Below are 22487 nucleotides of genomic sequence, written 5' to 3'. Positions count from 1 at the left end.
GGGTTCCCTTTTCTCCACACCCTCTCCAGCATTTATTATTTGTAGACTTTTTGGTGATGGCCTTTCTGACTGGTGTGAGGTGATACCTCAATGTAGTTTTGATTTGCATTTCTCTATAATTAGCAATGTTAAGCATCTTTTCATGTGTCTGTTGACCATCTGTATGTCTTCTTCGGAGAAATGTATATTTAGGTCTTCTGCCCATTTTGTGATTGGTTTTTTTGTTTGTTTGTTTTTTTGTTTTTGTTTTTGAGTTGTATGAATTGATTGCATATTTTGGAAATTAAGCCCTTGTCCATCTCATAGTTTGCAGATATTTTCTCCCAGTCCATTTGTTGTCTTCATTTTGTTTATGGTTTCCTTTGCTGTGCAAAAGCTTATAAATTTGATTAGGTCCCATTTGTTTTTGTTTGTTTGCTTGTTTGTTTGTTTTTGCTTTTATTTGTATTGCCTTAGGAGACTGGCCTAAGACAACATTGCTACGATTTATGTCAGAGTATGTTTTGCCTATGTTCTCTTCTAGGAATTTTATGGTGTCATGTCTTATATTTAAGTCTTTAAGCCATTTTGAGTTTATTTTTGTGTATGGTATGAGGGAGTGTTCTAACTTCATTGATTTATGTGCGGCTGTCCAGCTTTCCCAGCACCACTTGCCAAAGAGACTGTATTTTCTCCATTGAATATTCTAATATTCTAATGTATATCCTAATTTTATGAATAGATTTTGAAATTGTAATTCAATGTATTTTTATAATTTCAGAAATAGAAATGTAGCTCTAAGTTGTGGAGCCTCTTCTCAACATCACCCTCAACACCCTTAAGTAAACTATGCACCATTAAAACATCACTTGGAGATAGATTTTTAGCTGGAATACTGACCTGTAAGTTAATTTTATCATAGCGTTTGTGCTTTTTCCTAAATTTGTTGGAAAAAATTCTAAACACCATAATTTTTTAAATCTTTCAAATAATTTTTCTATATTAGAAAAATGCTAGCAATACAGTATGTTATTTTTTCTTTTAGAAAAATAATAGCTTAGCTCCTTTAAATTTTTTAACAGTTACAAAAATTTTAATTTTATTCGCTGCATGTAATCTGATTTTTAAAACTTAAAGTATTAAGGAAATTTTTGAAAATCCATATATCACATCAGATAATAGATTGGATTTTTCCCAAAATGTATATTTTGATTTTCTCATCATTGTCAATCACATATTAAAGTTTATTTGACTATTGCAAAAGAAACCTAAAGAATATGTTAGTATGATTTTTTTAGATAACTTGAGTCAATTGAATTGAATCTTCTCAAAATAATTGACAATTCTAGACCTTATACTTGACATGTTTTTGCACTAATAATTATATTGAGAAATAATATTTGATATAAATGCCTTTATGAAATAGTATAGCAGTTAATTACACTCTATGGGCATTTGAGCCATTCATTTTTGTTTACAGATGTGTTAATAAAGTTCAGTCTACATTTACATTCATAATTAGAAGAGGTTAAACACAACCATTTGTTCTATTCCATTTTCTAGAAACTGGCTCAGTTAACGCTATGTGTCCAACTCTTTTGTGTTTTTGCAAGAATTAGCATGATAAAAGAAGGCATGCTTATGCAGATTTAATATTTTTGCTGTTATCGGATAATGATTTTATTTTACTTTATTTTTTTAACAAAACTCTGTCTCCTAAATTCTGTGAATCAAGGGACATCTTCATACAACATTTGCCCAAGAAATTAAACGCCCACTACACGGCACTTAAAAACCCAAGGTGTTTTTATCTAATCAAAGAAATTGTAGACTTGCTACCCTTCGTGTGAACCTTTAAAATATAAAAGCAATGCACTGAACCTTTAGAGATTTAGTAAAGGAGTTAAGCTTTTGATTTCAAATATCTACAGAAGCACTTTGCATTGAGTTATTTATTCAAGTATAAAGGATTTCAGTAGTTGAATGCCCTTGGATTCCGTTTACACACCCACTACCCTCACCACTCAGTCCCTCTTACCCTGTTAACTCACATCTAAGCAATTAAGATCTTATAATTGTGGGGAGACATCTTTTATTTGTGTAGGGATACATTTGATAACTAAGGAAAATAAAAGATACTATCCCCAGGAAATTACACAGGAGCATAAAAGTGTGCATGAAGTTCAAGGACCATGTCGGCCTGCTGGAGCTTTCACAATAGCCCAGACTGCAGCTGACGCTGGGCCAGATAATCACTAGTCACTTAAAACTATAACTGGCTCAGGTGAGAACTCCATCCAGGCCTAAATTTAATCCTGAAAAGTCTGATCTCCCTCCCCTCTTTCCCAGTCCCTACTACCTCACCCTTGCCTGCCCTATGTACTTCCAGGATTATTTTCTTAGTCATGTTGCTGCCAGTGCACATACCTCATTCCCTTTTTTTCCCCCTTAGTTATGCACAAGATATGTGTACTTCTCTTTACAACCCATCTCTGTATCATTCCCATACTGTTCTCTGTTTCCTCTCCTTGATCTAAAGTTCCACTTTTCCTTCCTGTTCCCAGCCCCACTTCACACACTTTAAAATACTTCCATTATGTGCTCTAGAACTCCCTTCCAAGACTAATGGGCTCCAGCATTTTCTGGAGTCCTTTCACGGTGAGGCTGTTCACTCTCCCACATTCCAGGTTATTCCTTTGTCTTCCCCAGAGCTGTTCTTAGATCACTCTTTTATGAAAGTCACTTCCCCTTCAGGGCTGGCTTTTTTCTACCACACATGACACTTTATCATCTCCAGTTGTATCATCAGGGTCTAAGAACAATGCCTGTACACAATAGCCTGCACCATTAAAACATGTGTCTTTTGTGATACATACTTCTCTTGTGGGAGAAAAGAGTATGTACAAATATCCTTTAAGTTTTGACATGAACTGTGAATGAATATTTCTTACTCAGTATGGATACAAAAAGTCTACTGTATAATTCTACTTGGCACTGAGCAAAAAAATCAATAGCCGTATAATAAACATACTTACTACAAGGATGTCTTCTATTAGAAAATACACTTTAAGTTTCTATCATTGAAATTGATTTCTGAAAAAGCCTATTTCTTCTCAGCAACCTCAAGCTAAATACCTACAACACTATCCTACCTTACAACATTTTAAAATTAACTACAACATCTGTGTTCATGCTGGCTACATTTTTATCTATTCAGCATAAATATTATTTACACACTTGATTAGTCAATATAACGTAAGTCCTACAGTCAGAAGTAGACTAACTATAATTGTATAATCTATATCTACAGAAGTCCTTTTCTTAACCTCATCTACTAGCAGTATTGAAGATGGGCAGTTATGGTTTGTGTAACCCTTAAGCTAAAGATATTTTATTTCTTTTTTTTTATTGGGGTATAGTTGTTTTATAATGTTGTTAGTTTCTACCATACAGCAAAGTGAAGCAGAGTTCCCTGTGCTATACAGCAGGTTCTTATTAGTTATCTATTTTATACATATTAGTGTATATACATCAATCCCAGTCTCCCAGTTCATCCCACCTCACCCCCCCCACACGCTTCCCCCCTGGTGTCCATATGTTTGTTCTCTACATCTGTGTCTCTATATAGCTAAAAATATTTTCATGTCATCTTTTATTCTCTCTGGGACAGTCTTGAACAAAAGATGTACCTTGGGCTAATTTTTCTTAGCATTCTCAACATATCAACATACTAACTTTTCAATTAACTGAAAAAAAAACACATTAATTTTAATCTCATAAAGCAATAAAATGATATATTTAATGAGTGCTTTTTACATTAATTATGAAATGTTACATTTGAAACACTGGGAAATGTTCTTTATGTTTTATTTTGCTCTTATTAACTTAGTCCAGAATCACACTATCACATGTGCCAACTCTTTGGTCTGTTAGTTTTGCAGTGGCCACTGGCCAAACACAATAGCATGCTGATCTAAACTGCCAGAGAAATATGTCAAAACATCTACTGTTTTGGAAACCACTGACTTTCTCTCTCTGTCTCTGTCTCTCTGTCTCTGTCTCTCTCTTTCTCTCCCTTCATTTCTTCTGAAAATTAAAGGCATCTTATTCTCCCATGCTCTCAGTTTTTGTAAAGTCAACCTTAGTTGTTTCAAAAGCAAAGGATTTTAGTGAACATACAGAGTTTATCCAGTAGTTCTAGATTATGGTGTATCTTGACTTCTAGAAACTTATAAACAAATATTTGTACTTCTTAATTGTATCTTAAAAACATGGGGTGGGGGGAATACTCCTTGAACCAGACTTAATGATTTTTGTGTCACTGACCCACTTTGAACCTAACCCTTCCCAGGATAATGTTTTTAAATGCACACAATAAAATATGAAGTTTTACAAAATAAATCAGTGTTATTAAAACAAAGTTTCATCTATGTACGCTTTGTGAGGGAGTCTGTGTACCCGAGGATAAACTGACACTACTCAAGTGTATTTCAATTAATGTTCTGACATGAAACACCTTGACCCAATCATCAAGGTAACAAAATTACATGAAAATATATACAATTTCATCTTAATGTACTGCAACACTTAAAGGAAAAGGACATATTAAATTATTTTTCAGGACACAATTGTTTAAATCAGTGAGACATGAACATATATAGACATGGATTTTAGAGACAGAGAACAAAATGGTATGACATAATTCTACGGTAAACATATTCATACCTTTATGGCAGTGGATGCAATTTGAATGTGGTGAAGTCTCCGAAGGGTGCTGTCCCTGTCAATGAAATAAGAAGCAGCTAGTTGATGTAGCGTCTCCAGAGTGACCGAGGAGCTGTTGGTGCTGGGATCACTTCCTTCAGATCGTTTGCTCAACTTCCGCTTGTCCACAAAAATTGTGAGTGACTCCTCTCCTGCATTAATAATATTTTACATTATTCCATTTCCCACTTCAAATCAATTTTTTCAACAACCTGCAGGTGAGGAAGTCTAGATTACAGCCATAATGAAACAAGAGTGATAAACAAGAAACAGGCAGGGAGTTTTACTTTTCTTTTGTTCACAAAGATTTCCCATATACCTAGAAAAGTACCCGGGATGTTGATGGTTGTGAACACATATTTCGTAAATATTAAACAGCAAGCTTTTGCAGAACATGTTCTCTAGATTTTATTGACTTTCTCATACAGTTTAGATTACCTAACACTCATTGGGTCTCAAAGCAAATTAAGATAGGAAAATATGTAAAACAAACTCAACCTTTACTACAGATCAGCATGGTAAATGGAAACATGACCAAGCATATTACAAAACATTAGCTGTTTTCAACTGCACCTTTAAAACGCAGAGAAAACATATACATGCATATATAGTAATATAAATATTTATGTATTGAATTCAGAGGTTTCCTACACACGGCATTAAATATTAAAATATTGTGTGTTAATAAGCTCTATGGAAATCACTAACCTCCGTGAGAAGCTTTAGGTACTTGACAATGGATCCTTTAAGGTGAAATTTAAAGCAAATTACAAGTAAGCTGCAATTTTCAATGTTTGAACATTGACGAAAAAGTGTCAATGCCATTCAAGTCTAACATTAAGAACTTGCCATCCTTAGACTTCCAGATTCTTAGATATTCAACTAGCATATAATTGTCAGACTTCAAGCTTGTTCTCATTCTTTCAGAAACCCATCTGTTTAGGTGGCATTATGCCCACTGACAATTTGTCAAGCCAGTTTTCTAAAAGACCAAACAAGACTTTCTAGCAGAAGAATAGCTTGCATTTCTTCTCCAAATTAAAAATAATACCAATTTTAAAATGCCACAGCCTAACTGACCATCCAATTCTAAGTGACAGTTCATACTTCTCTGCAAGAGATCAGGTGAATTGGTGTCAGAAATAAGGTGTCAACAATGTTATTTCAGAAAGTTGCATTCTCAGTTTGTATTTGGACATCAATATGCAAGCTGGAAATGAAGGAGACTAACTAGAATTGCTGAAGGAAATAAAACTCTCAAAAATATGAATGAGTGGGTCAAGTTATCAACAGCATTAAGTCATGTACATGATAAACAGCTTTCGGTGGGGACATCTGAAAGCAAAAAGGGAATATATATGTCAAATACTAGAGAAAAAAAATCCACGCTAATTATTTACCCCCAAAGGAAAGGATGAACTGGTGTGGAAATCTGAGTGAATACATTCTCAGAAAGACCACTGAATCTGAGAAATTCACCCATGTGCCCAAACAAACATCTTGTACATGGAGACAGAAAGAACAGCATTGTGATAGTCTAAGAATTTATAATGCAGCTCGATGACACATGCAAGTGCTATGGTCTGAATGTTTGTGTCTCCCAAAATTCATATGTTGAAATTCTGTCCTTTTAAGATGATGGTATTAGGAGATGGGGCTTGTGGGAGGTGTCTGGGTCATGAGGGCAGAGCCCTCAAGAATGGAATTAGTTCCTTTGTAAAGGAGGCTCCAAAGAGATTCCTTGTCCCTTCCGCCATGTGAAGATACAAGGAAAAATCTGTGACCTGGAAGACAGCCCTCACCCAACCATGCTGGCATTCCAATCTCAAACTTCCAGAGCCCAGAACTGTGCTGTTTATAAGCTACCTTATCTGTGGTATTTTGCTATAGCAGACCAAACAGACTATGAGATCAAGAGATATATCTTCTTAAGTAAGGTTAAAAACCAAATGATAATGATACCTTGGTGAATGTAAATTAAAAAGGAAGCAAAGTTAATGAGCTCTTCAGGACAAAATTATTAAATGAGAAAATGAAATAGACTGAGTAGTGCTAAAGACTAAAACTTGCAAAACTGCTTTAATTGCAGCACTTTTCATAAAGCAGAATACACAGAAGATATAGGTTAAAATATACATACACTGCCAGTATTACAATACTCCAGCACACACTGCCTAGACCTAGATAGACCCAGTGGGGGTAAAAAATATAATGATAGAGATCTACACAACCTACTTAATAAGGTAGATCTTATAGGTAAATATTAAACTTTATATTAATAAAGAGGAAATGAAAGCTCTTTTCAAGAGTACACAGAACATTTAGAAAAATTGGCCATATATTTTGTTAAAAAAAATCCTTAGTAAATTCCAAAAATTTGAAAAAGAAAAATCATTTGATAAAGACTTTCTCCTTGACCAAACGCTAGACAGGCTCCTATAAGCTTGTTTTGTGGGCATGTTCTCAAGAGCCCAGTTTTAGGAAGAATTCTGTCAAGTCACTTTGGCAAGGTTCCCCTACTCTGGACATATGATCATCTTTAACATCTGACCAAATTCCTCATCCCCTACCATCTCCCTGGTGATATTTGATAACCCTGCTCTGCTTTCAGCAAGAATCGTTTTAGGTCTCTTTAGCGAGAATTATCCTACCCTCTTTGTAATTTTCCATCCACTAATCCACCTACTCTGCTCATGGCCAATAAATTCCCACTTTTGCTGGTTCTGTTCAAAATTGAGCTCAGTCTCTCTCCCCTCCTGTAAAACTCCAATGCAGGAGACCCCCTGAATAAAGTCTGCCTTACTGTTCTTCAACAAATGTCAAAATATTGTTTCTTTAACACATTTACTGACTACAATATAGTACAATTAAAAATTGAAAGAAAAATTTAAAAAAATTCACAAGGATAAATTTTCTATTATATAATTCTTGAATAATAGGATACGTGAAAGCAAAATGACAAATTTTCTAAGAAAACTTGAGGAAAACAGTATATAATACAATCTAAGGGACATGGCTAAAGCAGTACTCAAATAAATATTCACAGCATTAAATATGTACTTTATGTAGATTATGAAAATATTTGAGATAGCCATATAACTCTAAAACTAAAAAAAATGACAAAAATAAGCTTCTAGAAATTAAAAAGAACTAAAAGGAAGAAAACTAGTGTCAACGAGTTTTAAAAAACAGAAGAAAAGTAGGAATAATAAATTGAAAAACAGCTTCCTTTGAAGGGAAGAAAAAAAACAGAAAAATACACCAACTCGTCAACCTACCTTTTTTAATAGAGAAAGAAAATTAAATAATAAAATAACAGAGTAAACATATTATTTAAAACTAAAATTATTTTGCAAAGCTTTTGCAAATAAGTTTAGGTGTCATAGAACACCTCCACAAAATTAAAAAAAAAAAAATCAATAGGCCAAGATGGTTTCACAGGGGAGTTCAGACAAAACTCTAAAGATCAAAAAATCTGATACTTTTTACTTAAAATGTTTCCAGAGGATATGAAATGAAGGAAAACTTTTAATTAGTTGTTATAAATTGAGTAAAACATTGACACAAATATCTGGGAAAGATCACATACACAACAACAAAAAGAACAACAACAAACATTATTACAACTTATTATTAGTGATGTAAAATAATAAACAAAGCAATAGTAAACAGTAACACACAGTAAGTTTTAAAAATGTATATCTCAAAAAGAATAATTCTAGGAGGGCAGGGTCATTTGATATTAGGAAATAATTAATATAATTCAGCATATTAACACATCTAGAAAGAAAAACCTTGATGTCCATTAATGCCTCAAATGCATTTGATGAATATTTATACCTATTGCTGAGCAATTTTCAGTAAGTTAGGGGTCAGTGGAAAATTCCTTAAAAGGATAAAATATGTGATTGTCAACCTAAAACCAACTGTCTTACTTAATCGGAAAACCCAGAAGTCATTCCCATTAAAATCATAACCTGACAAACCCACAACTGGTACTACTTTTTGACATGATATTAAACATATTAAAATGTAAATATAGAAGAGAATACAATTAGAGTAATAGTTTTTAGAAAACACTTAAAATTATCTCTTTTTGCAGATAACATGATTATTCATCTGGAAAACTCAAGAAAATCAATGGACAAACTACTATGCAGAGTAACAGAACTTAGTAACTGCAGAAAATAATAAAAACTTTACTAACTCAACAAATTGAAATATACAAATAATACTTAGAGGTAATAATGGATTAGCATATACCATTTAAAATACCAATAAAAATGCAATACATATATGAAAAATTATATGCCACCCCTGAAATAAGAAAAGTAAACTGAAAATGGCATGGTACTTTGTTTCAAATAGGAATATTTAAATTAAAATATATCAATTTTACTTAGGTTAATGTATAAGTTTAATGCAAACATCATTTTTTGTTTGTTTCCTTGAACTAGTCATGTTTATTATACATTTTTTAGGTAAAAATTAGTCAAAGAAAAGTCACCAGAAGCTTTCCAAAAAATAAGCAAGAGTAAGAATGCCTTGCTAGATATGAATATACATATTGTAAAATGTGTATAATTAAGACAGTGTAGTACAGAAGCATGAAAAGACAGACCACTCAAACAGGAAAATTTTTTAAAAAAACAGTATATATGAAAATTTAGTACATGATAAGGATGGAATATTAATTTAATTGGGGAAACGTGGACCTTCTAATAAATGACACTTTGACATCAGAACAGTCATTTGCAAAGTAAAGGATATGATTGTATATGAGGAGATATTGCAAACAAACTGGAGACATGAATATTTAATAAGATGAAACTACTCAACTAGAAAAAAAAAGAATGAAAACGCATAAGTGGGAAAAGCATTCCTAACTATCACTAAACGTCTGAAAGTAATAAAATAAAAGATAGATGAATTAGACCATATAAAGAGATTTTTTTTTCCTAGCACAAAATCACCATAAGTACATTTTGCATTGGGCAGAGATGTTTGCAACTTACATAACGGACAAATGGCTAATACCTCTAACATTCCAAAAACTCCTAAAACTCAAGGAAAAAAAGAAATAAGGTTAGGGCATAAAAAATAGGAAAATAGTGTTTAGATAAGAAGAGACAAAATGGCCCATATAAATCTGAAAAGGCTTTCAATCTCTCATAGTATGAGAAATGCAAATTTAAAATATATTGATATATTCATACGTATTATGGAATTTGCCAAAATTCAAAAATTTGACAACTTTGTCACAGCTGTTGGCAAACTAGAAGGAAACAGGCCCTATGATATACTGCTGCTGGAGTGCAAAATGATATAACTATGGAGAGAAATTTAGTAATAGTAAGCAATAATTGACTCTGCAATCCTACTTTTAAGAATCTATCCCAATTCTCAGAAATGCACAACCTGCCGAGACTGAACCAGGAATAGTAAATATGAACAGACCAATCACAAGCACTGAAATTGAAACTGTGATTAAAAATCTTCCAACAAACAAAAGCCCAGGACCAGATAGCTTCACAGGCAAATTCTATCAAACATTTAGAGAAGAGATAACACCTATCCTTCTCAAACTCTTACAAAATATAGAAGAGGGTGGAACACTCCCAAACTCATTCTACGAGGCCAACATCACCCTGATACCAAAACCAGACAAAGATGTCACAAAGAAAGAAAACTACAGGCCAGTATCACATAGATGCAAAAATCCTCATTATAAGACACTGATGAAAGAAATTAAAGATGATACAAATAGGTGGAGAGATATACCATGTTCTTGGATTGGAAGAATCAACATTGTGAAAATGACTCTACTACCCAAAGCAATCTACAGATTCAGTGCAATCCCTATCAAACTACCACTGGCATTTTTTACAGAACTAGAAGAAAAAATTTCACAATTTGTATGGAAACACAAAAGACCCCGAATAGCCAAAGCAATCTTGAGAACGAAAAATGGAGCTGGAGGAATCAGGCTCCCTGACTTCAGATTATACTACAGGGCTACAGTAATCAAGACAGTATGGTACTGGCATGAAAACAGAAATATAGATCAATGGAACAGGATAGAAAGCCCAGAGATAAACCCACACACATATGGTCACCTTATCTTTGATAAAGGAGGCAAGAATATACAGTGGAGAAAAGACAGCCTCTTCAATAAGTGGTGCTGGGAAAACTGGACAGCTACATGTAAAAGTATGAAATTACAACACTCCCGAACACCATACACAAAAATAATCTCAAAATGGATTAAGACCTAAGTGTAAGGCCAGACACTATCAAACTCTTAGAGGAAAACATAGGCAGAACACTCTATGACATAAGTCACAGCAAGATCCTTTTTGACCCACCTCCTAGAGAAATGGAAATAAAAATAAAAATAAACAAATGGGACCTAATGAAACTTAAAAGCTTTTGCACAGCAAAGGATACCATAAACAAGACCAAAAGACAACCCTCAGAATGGGAGAAAATATTTGCAAACGAAGCAACTGACAAAGGACTAATATCCAAAATTTATAAGCAACTCTTGCAGCTCAATAACAAAAAAACAAACAACCCAATCCAAAAATGGGCAGAAGAACTAAATAGACATTTCTCCAAAGAAGATATACAGATCGCCAACAAACACATGAAAGAATGCTCAACATCATTAATCATTAGAGAAATGCAAATCAAAACGACAATGAGATATCATCTCACACCGGTCAGATTGGCCATCATCAAAAACTCTAGAAACAATAAATGCTGGAGAGGGTGTGGAGAAAAGGGAACCCTCTTGCACTGCTGGTGGGAATGTAAATTGATACAGCCACTATGGAGAACAGTATGGAGGTTCCTTAAAAAACTACAAATAGAACTACCATACGACCCAGCAATCCCACTACTGGGCATATACCCTGAGAAAACCATAATTCAAAAAGAGTCATGTACCACAATGTTCATTGAAGCTCTATTTACAATAGCCAGGACATGGAAGCAACCTAAGTGTCCATCGTCAGATGTATGGATAAAGAAGATGTGGCACATATATACAATGGAATATTACTCAGCCATTAAAAGAAACGAAATTGAGTTATTTGTAGTGAGGTGGATGGACCTAGAGTCTGTCATACAGAGTGAAGTAAGTCAGAAAGAGAAAAACAAACATCATATCCTAACACATAAGATATGGAATCTAAGAAAAAAAATGTCATGAAGAACCTACGGGTAAGATAGGAATAAAGACACAGACCTACTAGAGCATGGACTTGAGGATATGGGGAGGGGGAAGGGTAAGCTGTGACAAAGTGAGAGAGTGGCATGGACATATATACACTACCAAATGTAAAATAGATAGCTAGTGGGAAGCAGCTGCATAGCACATGGAGATCATCTAGGTGGTTTGTGACCACCTAGAGGGGTGGGATAGGGAGGGTTGGAGGGAGGGAGATGCAAGAGGGAAGTGATATGGGAATGTATGTATATGTATAACTGATTCACTTTGTTATAAAGCAGAAACTAACACACCATTGTAAAGCAATTATACTCCAATAAAGATGCTAAAAAAAAAAAAAGAACTGCATAAAGCCACTCATTCCATATCTGGGCATTTCTAGTAATTTTTGCTATTTTGTCTTATTTGTGAGGAACAGAAGACTGTCCTACTTCTTTAATGATCTCCTTATTTAATAAATTTATTAACTCTAGTCCTAGTTTGCATTCACATACAGAGAGTAAAAATCTCCCAAAATAGTCCATTAAATACTGTATCCCCCTAATCCCCCTATGTCTTCACTCTTCAGTTGAAATATGCTATATCATTAATTCTTCTTAATAGGACCTCTACTGAGTCCTACCTCAACCAAAAAGGGAGAATAGCATATGCTAATCTTAAAAAGCAAATTAAATCTTACACCTATAGGAATTAGAAAAAGAAGAATAAATAAAACCCAAAGTTAGTAGAAGGAAAGAAATTTAAAAAAAAAGATCAGAGCAGAAATAAATGAAATAGAGACTAAAAAAAAAATAGAAAATATCAATGAAACTAAAAGCTTCTTCTTTGAAAAGGTAAACAAAACTGATAAACCTTTAGCTAGGCCCATCAAGAAAAAAAGGGATGGAATTTCCTGGTGGTCCAGTGGTTAGGACTCTGGATTCTCACTGCAGAGGGTGTGAGTTCAGTCCCTTGTTGGGGAACTAAGATCCCACAAGCTGCATGGCATGGCCAAAAAAAGAAAAAGCAGAAAGATAAGAAAAAAAGGGAGAGGGCCCAAATCAATAAAATCAGAAATGAAAAAGAAATGACAACCAACACCACAGGAATACAAAAGATTATGAGACTATTATGAACAACTATAGGCCAATTAAATGGACAACCCAGAAGAAATAGATAAATCCTTAGAAAGGTACAATCTCTCAAGATTGAACCAGGAAGAAATAGAAAATAAGAACAGACCAATTACCAGTAGCGAAATTAAAACATCCCAACAAACAAAAGTTCTGGGCCAGAAGATGGCTTCACAGGTGAATTCTACCAAACATTTAGAAAAGAGTTAAGACCTGTCCTTCTGAAACTACTCCAAAAAACTGCAGAGGAAAGAACACTTCTGAACTCATTCTATGAGGCCAGTGTCACCCTGATACCAAAACTGGGCAACAATATCACACACACAAAATATAAAATTACAGGCCAATATCACTGATGAACATAGATGCAAAAATCTTCAACAAAATACTAGCGAACTGAATCCAATACATTAAAAGGGTCATAAACCGTGATCAAGTGACATTTATCCCAGGAATGCAAGGATTTTTCAATATCCCCATACCAATCAATGTGATATAACACATTAACAAAGGGAAGAATAAAAAATAATATGATCACCTCAATAGATGCAGAAAAAGCTTTTGACAAAATTCAACATTCTTTCATGATAAAAACTCTCCAGAAAATGGGCATAGAGAGAAGATACCTCAACATAATAAAGGCCATACATGACAAACCCACAGCAAACATGATATTCAATGGTGAAAAGATGAAAGCATTTCCTCTAATATCAGGAACAAGACAAGGATACCCACTCCTGACTGTTTTATATAACACTGTATTGGAAGTTCTAGCCACAGCAATCAAACAACGAAAAGGAATAAAAGGAATCCAAATTTGAAAGGAAGAAGTAAAACTGTCACTGCCAATGACAGGACACTATACATAGAAAATCCTAAAGAAGCTACCAGAAAACTATTAGAGCTCATCAATGAATTCAGGAAAGTTACAGGATACAGGAATTTGTTGCACTTCTATAAACTTACAATGAACTATAAGAAAGGGAAATTAAGAAAACAAGCCCATTTACCATCGCATCAAAAAGAACACAATGCCTAAGAATAAACCTACCTGAGGAGGCAAAAGACCTTTACTTGGAAAACTATGACACTGGAGAAAGAAACTGAAGGTGACACAAACAGATGAAAAGATATACTATGTTCATAGATTAGAAAAATTAATATTGTTAAAATGACCATACTACCCAAGGCAATTTACAGATTCAATGCAATCCCTATTATAATACCAAGGACATTTTCCACAGAAGTAGAACTAATTTTAAAATTTGTATAGAAACAGAAAAGACCCAAATAGCAAAACAATCTTGAGAAAGACGAACAGAGCTGGAGTAATCACACTCCCTAACTTCAGACTACACTACAAAAGTACAGAAATCAAAACATTATGTTACTGGCATAAAAAAAGACACACAGATCAATGGAAGAGTATAGAGAGCCCAGAAATAAACCCACTCACTTATGGTCAATTAATCTATGTTGAAGGAAGCAAGAATACACAATGGAGAAAAGACACTGTCTTCGATAAGTGGTACTGGGAAAACTAGACAGCTGCATGTAGAAGAATGAAATTAGAAGACTTTCTTACCCCATATACAAAACTAAACTCAAAATGGATTAAAGACCTAAATGCAACACTGGAAACCATAAAATTCCTAGAGAAAAACATAGGCAGAATACTCTGACATAAATTGTAGCAACATTTTTTATGGATCTGTCTCTTAAAGCAAAGGAAATAAAAGCAAAAATAAACAAATGAGGACTACTTAAATTTAAAAGTTTTTGCACTGCAAAGGAAAGCACTGACAAAACAAACAGACAAATTACTAAATGGGAGAAAATATTTGCAAATTATATGACAAATAAGGGGCTATTATCCAAAATATATAAACAGTTCATACAACTCAAGATCAAAAAAACAAACTGGATTAAAAAATGGACAAAAGGCCTGAATAGACATTTTTCCAAAGAGCACATGCAGATGGCCCACAAGCACATGAGAAGATGCTCAACATCACTAGTAATCAGGGAAATGCAAATCAAATCCACCATGAGATATTACCTCACACCTGCAAGAATGGCTATCATCAAAAAGAACACAAATAACAAAATATCGATGAGGATATGAAGAAAAGGGAACTCTCATACACTCACGGTGGGAATGTAAACTGGTGCAGCCACTGTGGAAAACAGGCTTCTCAAAAAACTAAAAATGGGATTACTTTATGACCCAGCAAAATTCCACTCCTGGGTATATATCCAAAAAAACCAAAAACACTAACTGGAAAAGATACATGCACCCCAATGTTCATAGCAGCATTATTTACAATTACAAATATATGGAAGCAACCTAAGTGACCATCAACAGATGAATGGATAAAGAAGATGTGATATATATACACAATGGAATTCTACTCAGCCATAAAATGAAGGAAATTTTGCCATTTGCAACCACATGGATGAACTTGGAGGTTATTATGCTAAGTGAAATAAGTCACACAGAGAAAGACAAATACTGTATAATATCACCTATATGTGCAATCGAAAAACTACAACAAAATAGTGAACAATATAAAAAAGAAGCAAACTCACAGATACAGAGAACAAGCTAGTGGTTACCAGAGGGGAGAGGGGAAAAGGGAGGGGTGGTATAAGGGTAAGGGATAAAAAAAATAAAAAGCAAATTCAAACTAATTTGATTTAAGAATATTTTACAAATGTTAGATTGTCTCATGATACAACTGGAAAATGACACAAAATAAGAGCTAGGGATTAACTATTTCAGCGTGTTTCTCATTATAAGAATATGAAGGAGAAGACAAACATTAATATATGTTTCAGCAATCAAAGATGAAGGTAGCAAAATGATGGCCCATGAACATCATCATGAATATTTGAAGTTTTCATTCTCTATCTACTGGAGATTTTTGAAATATTTCTTTTGTTTTTCACAGAGTTCACATTTGCTTGTAAGGTACAGGTAAATGTGTCTTTAGCATTCTATGCTGAGAATAAATATATGTTACAGACAACAGGGAAAATCAAATGGAAAAACATCATTGTAAATATTAATACAATTTTATTATTAATTTTGCTGTTTATTTTTTAATTTGATAAAATTTAATGATATACTGAGGTAAAGGAAAGCATGAGTTTTGGAGTCAGGTGTATGTGAGGGCTTATCCTCATAGCCCACAGTCCCACTACCGGTTGGCTGTAGGACTTTGTTAAAGTCACACATAACCTTAGCATTCCCATCTCTAAAACAGAGGCAATATCCCACTCTCAACTGTTAGAGAAGATTAAACAATACAGTTCCTCTTTAGAGTCTGACACAACACGTTTGCTGTGTACAATAAATGTTGATTTCCGCTCCTTTCCTTTTTTATTAGGGCCTAACAGGAAATGAAGAGCTTTTAAATTTTCATAAGTTAGAATTTCATAGATATTAAATTTCACCACAGAAACCTGATCTTAGTCAAAATTGTTTTCTAGTGGAACTTTTAATCAGGATGTATAGGATTACTAAAGATAGTAGTTGGTTATCCTTCCAATAAGCAGATAAAGAGAAGCCATTCATAAATTGCTTGTGGTTCTTCTCCACAATGGAACATTACTCCATGTACGCAAAAGCTTTCACTGCAGTCAAGCATGTGAGGCAGTTTAAATCTGCAGTTTAAATTATCGTAATTGTTCTTTTATGAATGCTTTGTTTTAAACCCTTACTTACAACAGACCAGACAACTAGGTGATGTAAGCTGCCTAGCTTATGCCACATTCCAAGTTTTGTACATCATGGATTGTTAAATATCTAAGATATTTTGACAAGGCCATTCAGTCTAGATGGAAAATAAGGCTATTTCTTTCCTCCAAGAGATCTGTTTTTCAAATTATACACAACTACCATGCTTTTGTGATATTCATGGTCTTTACCTTCTTTGAGACTTTCATAGTCATCTTAAGAAAGAAGAATGCATTCTCAACTTTAATTGCAAATCTCTCTCAATATAAAAATATTCAGATTTGAAAAGTGAAATATATTATTCAACTAAAAATGTGTTCAAATGTCATTTTCATTCACATTTTTTAAACCAGCTGCAGCTCATAAGCATGACAAGAGTGCCAAAGGACATCCACCCATTTTGTAAAAACTAAATGTGATTTTGAAGTGATTCAACATTCTGAGTCTGTTAGAAAGTGAAAAGGATTAATGATTGTAGAGATAAAAAGATGTGATTATTTCACATAGAAATCATGCAGCTGTGCGTTTTACAACTAAAATGCTGTGGTAGTTTATGGACATTAAAAGCACATATTGAAGGATGCTTTCATAAAGAATGAGAAACAGGACAATAAAACAAAAAAATCATGACTTTAATGTTATCCTATGATTAGTTCATAGGGTAGGAGTAGATATATTTGATACATTGTGGACCTCACAATTATGTATTTTTCTATCCTGGTTTTCAGGTAATTGATGTTGTGTCCATGACAAACAGAAATGAAAGAAATTTCGTACAATTATCTCTCCACTTGGATTTTCTCAACTGGCATTCTCTTATATATAGTTATTGGGGATAGAGGTAATACTTTCAAAATATTAGAACAAAAAGCAATGGATAAGAGAATGAGTAAAAGAATCCTAGGGATAAATCAAGAAGATGCCGCAGATTATTCTTTGCAATTTTAATTCTATCATGGATGTAAACATGCATACATGTATTTATAGTCCATTGTAAAGAACAAGTGATGCCCTTTAACCTGGTATCGAAAATAAAAATGTTTAGATCAGTGAATACATACGAACCAGCTATGTCATGATTCAGTACAAGTTTTGAGAGGCATCAGAATGTTATACTCATTTTTTTGCTTTTTCCCTCTGCCAGGAGGACAGCATGTTCCGAAGAGGGCCTTCCTCATCTTTATTCCCAGAATGAGCCAACAACACTCAGAGCAGAATCGCAGGGGATCCACAGTCAAAACATGTAATATTAGGGAGACACAACCATTACAGTTGTAATGCACTGAGATTCGAGGTTATTTCTTTTTTAACTACAATGAAGGTAACTCTTGGATGTTGGCTGTATTTTATTTTATTTTATCATTGCTACTGCCCTTGGACTAGTATCCTGACCTGTAATGTGTACCGTTCTACCTAGGGAAAAAAATGTACATTTATGGCAAATATCTTTCTGGGCATTCAACTTCCTTATACTTGAAAATCTTATTGTGAATGTCTATTTTGCTTTTGTGTGAGTTTTACTTATCAAAAACTGCTATTTGAGTAGAAATTCTTTGCACAGGAATAACCAGTGCAAATATAGCTTAAATATAATTGTTTGTAGGTTTTACTTTTGATGTATCGTTTTAGTTCAAAAATGTTATCCTATTGTTAGTAATAACAGATCATATTATTCATTGTGTTTTTTATTCCTTAAAAAATTCCCTAAGTTTTACTATATTTTAAGTATCACTGTCCTTTTGAAATTTTATTTCACTTTTCACAGTGTTTTACTTTACTCTCACTACTAATGATCATCCTTCCCTAGCTTAATGTGTTAAAAGGTATACATCCTGACATGTATCTTTCCACTAACATAGTGTTGTAGAAAAAAACGGTGTTTTAGAAACATACAAAAGGGAAAAAATTCTAGAAAAATAGGCTTCTAACAAGGAGCAGAGGCAAATATATAAAGACAGTAAAAAACAGACATGTTGGCTTAACACCAATTGGCATCTGCAAGATATTTTTGGAAGGAAATAGCTAGTCTTCTACAGCTTTGACAAAGAAACATAATATGTTTTGCAAAACATTCCAAAAGAAAACAACTGATCTTATAATTATTAACAGTTATCCCCCCTAAAAAGTCTGAAAAATTTCTAAATAAAATTGCCCAGATACAACAGTCTCTATAGAACGATGACATGAAAAAAGAGTAACTGGAAATATATTGTTCCAAGGATAGACGGAACAGAATGCATCCTGAATGAAATACAATTAAGGTACTTCTATTTTGGAGCTGCTTACAGACAATGCTATAATGAACATTTTGTTATGTAAAATTACAGACTCTTGCTATTATTTTGGTAAAATTAATTCTCAGAAGCGAGATTTCTGGAACACTTAAGTACTCTCCAAATTTACATAGATACTCTAAATAGTGCTGTTCAAACTTAACGTGCATGTAAATCACCTGGAGATCTTGTTAACATGTAGTTTCTGATTCATTAATCAGGGATGGAATCTGAGATTCTGCATTTCTAACAAGCTCCAAGGTGATGTTGATGCTGTTGTATCATGGACCACACTCAAGTAACGAGGCTCTAAACCACAGTAAAATTTATTACCAATTTAAATGTCTGTCTGTATCAGTCACCTGTGTGTTCCTTTAAGAAAGGTAGTGAATCTTTGCATTTTTATAGGTAACTCAGTATGTATGTGTCAAATAAACAGACAGGTGATTTATCTGTCCTATTAAAGTGCTACAAAGAACAAGAAAGTATATAATCATATTTACAAAATTCTAAAATTTAGCATTTATCTTTTGACTTAGTTGCCAAGAATGCTATTATTAAGATCAACTGACATAGCAATTTTAATTTCATCTTCTTTGTTATCTTTATTATTTTTTTTATAAATGGGCTCAAATCACTTTAGTAGACAGCTGCCTTATAAACCATCAAAAGTGAATTAACAATATTATTTTAATATCAAAGTTTTCATTGTATTTACCAGATAAACATGAGAGGGTTAGAGATGAGTGAAAGAGAAAAAGGAGAGACAGAGAGATGAACTGATATAATTAATCTTAAGTAGTATGAGTAAATATTCGGTTTAATATCAGTATGGCAGTACCATTATTTTAATAATTCCCTGGGATATAAAGCTTCAGAAAATTGTTCTTTTCTTCCTTTCAGTTCTTTTTCTTCAACAGAATATGCATTCTCATGGAATGCACACATTCCATGTATCTTCAAGTAATTATTTATATTTAATTAAGAAATAAATTATATTTACATATCCTGGCAGAGTAACTTCTTTAAATTACATTACAGATAAACTAAAATAAAAGGATTTGTACCTCCTAAGAGGAGACAAAGTGAAAATGAGAAAGACAGTTGTTAATCTATTTTGAAAGAAGATGGTACATGACATAGAATTAAAAACTATCTGTAAATACTTTAGGCAGAATGTAATTCACATAGTAAAAAGTGAGGATTGAGTATTTCTGAAATTAAACAAGGATATTTGGAGTCCTATACTTACAGGGATGCTAGAATATAGGGAAAAAAACTAACTAATATTCTATCCTATCCCAGCTTACCTCTGTTTTTTCTTTGAGAGATATACACACAAAAAATATGTACCATAAAACTTTTGAGCTAAATAAGCTACCTTGCAGGCATAGTTAGTTATATACTATGTAGTCACTGAAGTAGTACTTGTTATTTTAAATAATTGCCGTAGTAAGTTAATTTTACTCTGGACCACAATCAGGCATTTTTTTCACTCCAACAATGGAGAAAATATTTTCTATATTTAACAAAATTAAATACCTGACAAAATACTTAAGTTGAGCAATATGTTAACCGCAGATACATGATCAGAAGAAGCACTTTCAGAAAAAAATTTCAAAAACAAACTTGCATGTGAAAAAAAAAATGTAACTCTTTCTGCTAAAACTTTAATTATGGCCTTTAAAACTATGCATTCAAAACCAGTGGTAAAAATGGAACTGTTTTTATGTTGCTGAGAATGAAAAATATTCTTTAAAGTTGTAAATGAACAAATCTTAATACATTATCCAGTTGCTCCTAGAATGAATTTTGGTCCAATAAAAAAAAAAAATCTCTATCAGGAAGAGTACTTTGGAGGGAAGCTATTTTGCCTCCAAATTCCTCACTGTGTCCACATTCCTGACTCCACCCACAGAGGTGTAGTGAGCTGACAGACAGGCTGGGTGTAGGGAAGGGCCTGGCATGAGTAACCCAGCCTCTTGCTCTTCTTCCTCTTTAGGATGTGCTGTCCGGAGAGCAGAGCACCTGTTTCCGTCAGCTTCTCACTGCCTTAAGCTTTAGAGAGCCAAGCCTCACCCAGGAGGTGTTCACATTCTCATGTGACTGTGAGTGGCTCAGAGCTTAGCCTATGGACTAATTAGACAAGTCTGTGTAATTCTGGAAGTGAAGATGAGGTCACATTTAAAATTACTATAAATATTTTGTTATAACAATTTTATAAATTTTTAAATGCATTTTTGGTTTTCATCTTCCTTAGTCCTTTGTCCTTTACTATGGATCTAAAATCCTGATCTGGTACTTTTAGCAAACACCCTCTGCTCAGTAAGCCCAACAATTTTAAGGTCTTTTTGTTTTCATTCACTTATTTTTTATTTGTATTTCTATATTCACTGAAATAAAAGATACACTTTTATTTCAGTGTTTGTCATATATTGTATTATAATGAAATATATTATAAAAAGTCATGAAATATATTCCATAGCTAGAAATCAATATATCCCAGGAGTACAATCTATTTCAAGGTTGATTCTTTAAATTGAGTAACTTATTTTAGATTTTTAAACAGTGATGGAGTTTAGATATCATTATCCCAAATAGAAGCAAGCTAAATTACTATATTGATAAATAGTCTGGAAGCTATAAGATGAAACAAATAGGGAAAATGATATATATTGAAGAAGGTTTTTTATAAATTATTTTTCCCTATAGGAAGATAATTCAATCACTGGCTTTATCTATCATAAAATATCCCATTAAAGGCTTCAACTATGCTATCCCAAGTTTTATGTCTAAGTCAATAATATGATGTACTAAATAACTCTTGGGAAAAAAAGATATTTTTCATTTATTTCCTTTTCATTGCTTTAATGCTGGTAGAAAGTATCTTGCACTCAACTTGTTTTGAAAAATGTTTAAATTTAGTTGAAGATCTTGTTACTTAGGAGGCATCTACTTATAAAATAACTGGCTTTTTCAGATGCAAAGTAGTATGTATGGACTGGATAAACAGCAAGGTCCTACTGCATAGCACAAGGAACTATATTCAATATTCTGTGAAAAACCATAATGGAAAAGAGTATAAAAATGTATATATATATATATATATGTATAACTGAATCACTTTACTGTAAAGCAGAAATTAACACAACATTGTAAATCAACTATATTTCAATTAAAAATAAAAAATAAGAAAATAATTTTTTTAAAACTGGTTTTTTGTTAAAAATATTTGCTTCTATACATGACATCCTCAGTGTGTTAATATTAGAGTTGTTCCTCAATGTGGGTCAATTAAGGAGAGAGAAGGAGAATTTGCTCAAGTTAAATACCACCAATCTCAATTTTTTAAGAAATAGAGTAATACAATTTCATGTTCAGTCAGGTAA

General features: G+C 33.3%; 1 protein-coding gene across 2 annotated transcripts in view; it reads right to left on the bottom strand.

Annotated features, from left to right (window-relative positions):
• The window catches only part of BRINP3 (BMP/retinoic acid inducible neural specific 3), a 440693-nt gene that overhangs the window by 203171 nt on the left and 215035 nt on the right, over positions 1-22487 (bottom strand). For both annotated transcript variants that reach the window (XM_007101505.1, XM_024130693.1), the window contains one exon: positions 4705-4895. In XM_007101505.1, the coding sequence (XP_007101567.1) occupies positions 4705-4895 (191 nt within the window). The remainder of the gene's footprint in view (positions 1-4704; positions 4896-22487) is intronic.

This window comes from Physeter macrocephalus, chromosome 4, assembly GCF_002837175.3.
Source record: "Physeter macrocephalus isolate SW-GA chromosome 4, ASM283717v5, whole genome shotgun sequence".
NCBI classification, from domain to species: Eukaryota; Metazoa; Chordata; class Mammalia; order Artiodactyla; family Physeteridae; genus Physeter; species Physeter macrocephalus.
Note: the sequence above shows the minus strand (reverse complement) of the source record. Positions and strands in the feature narration are given on the sequence as shown.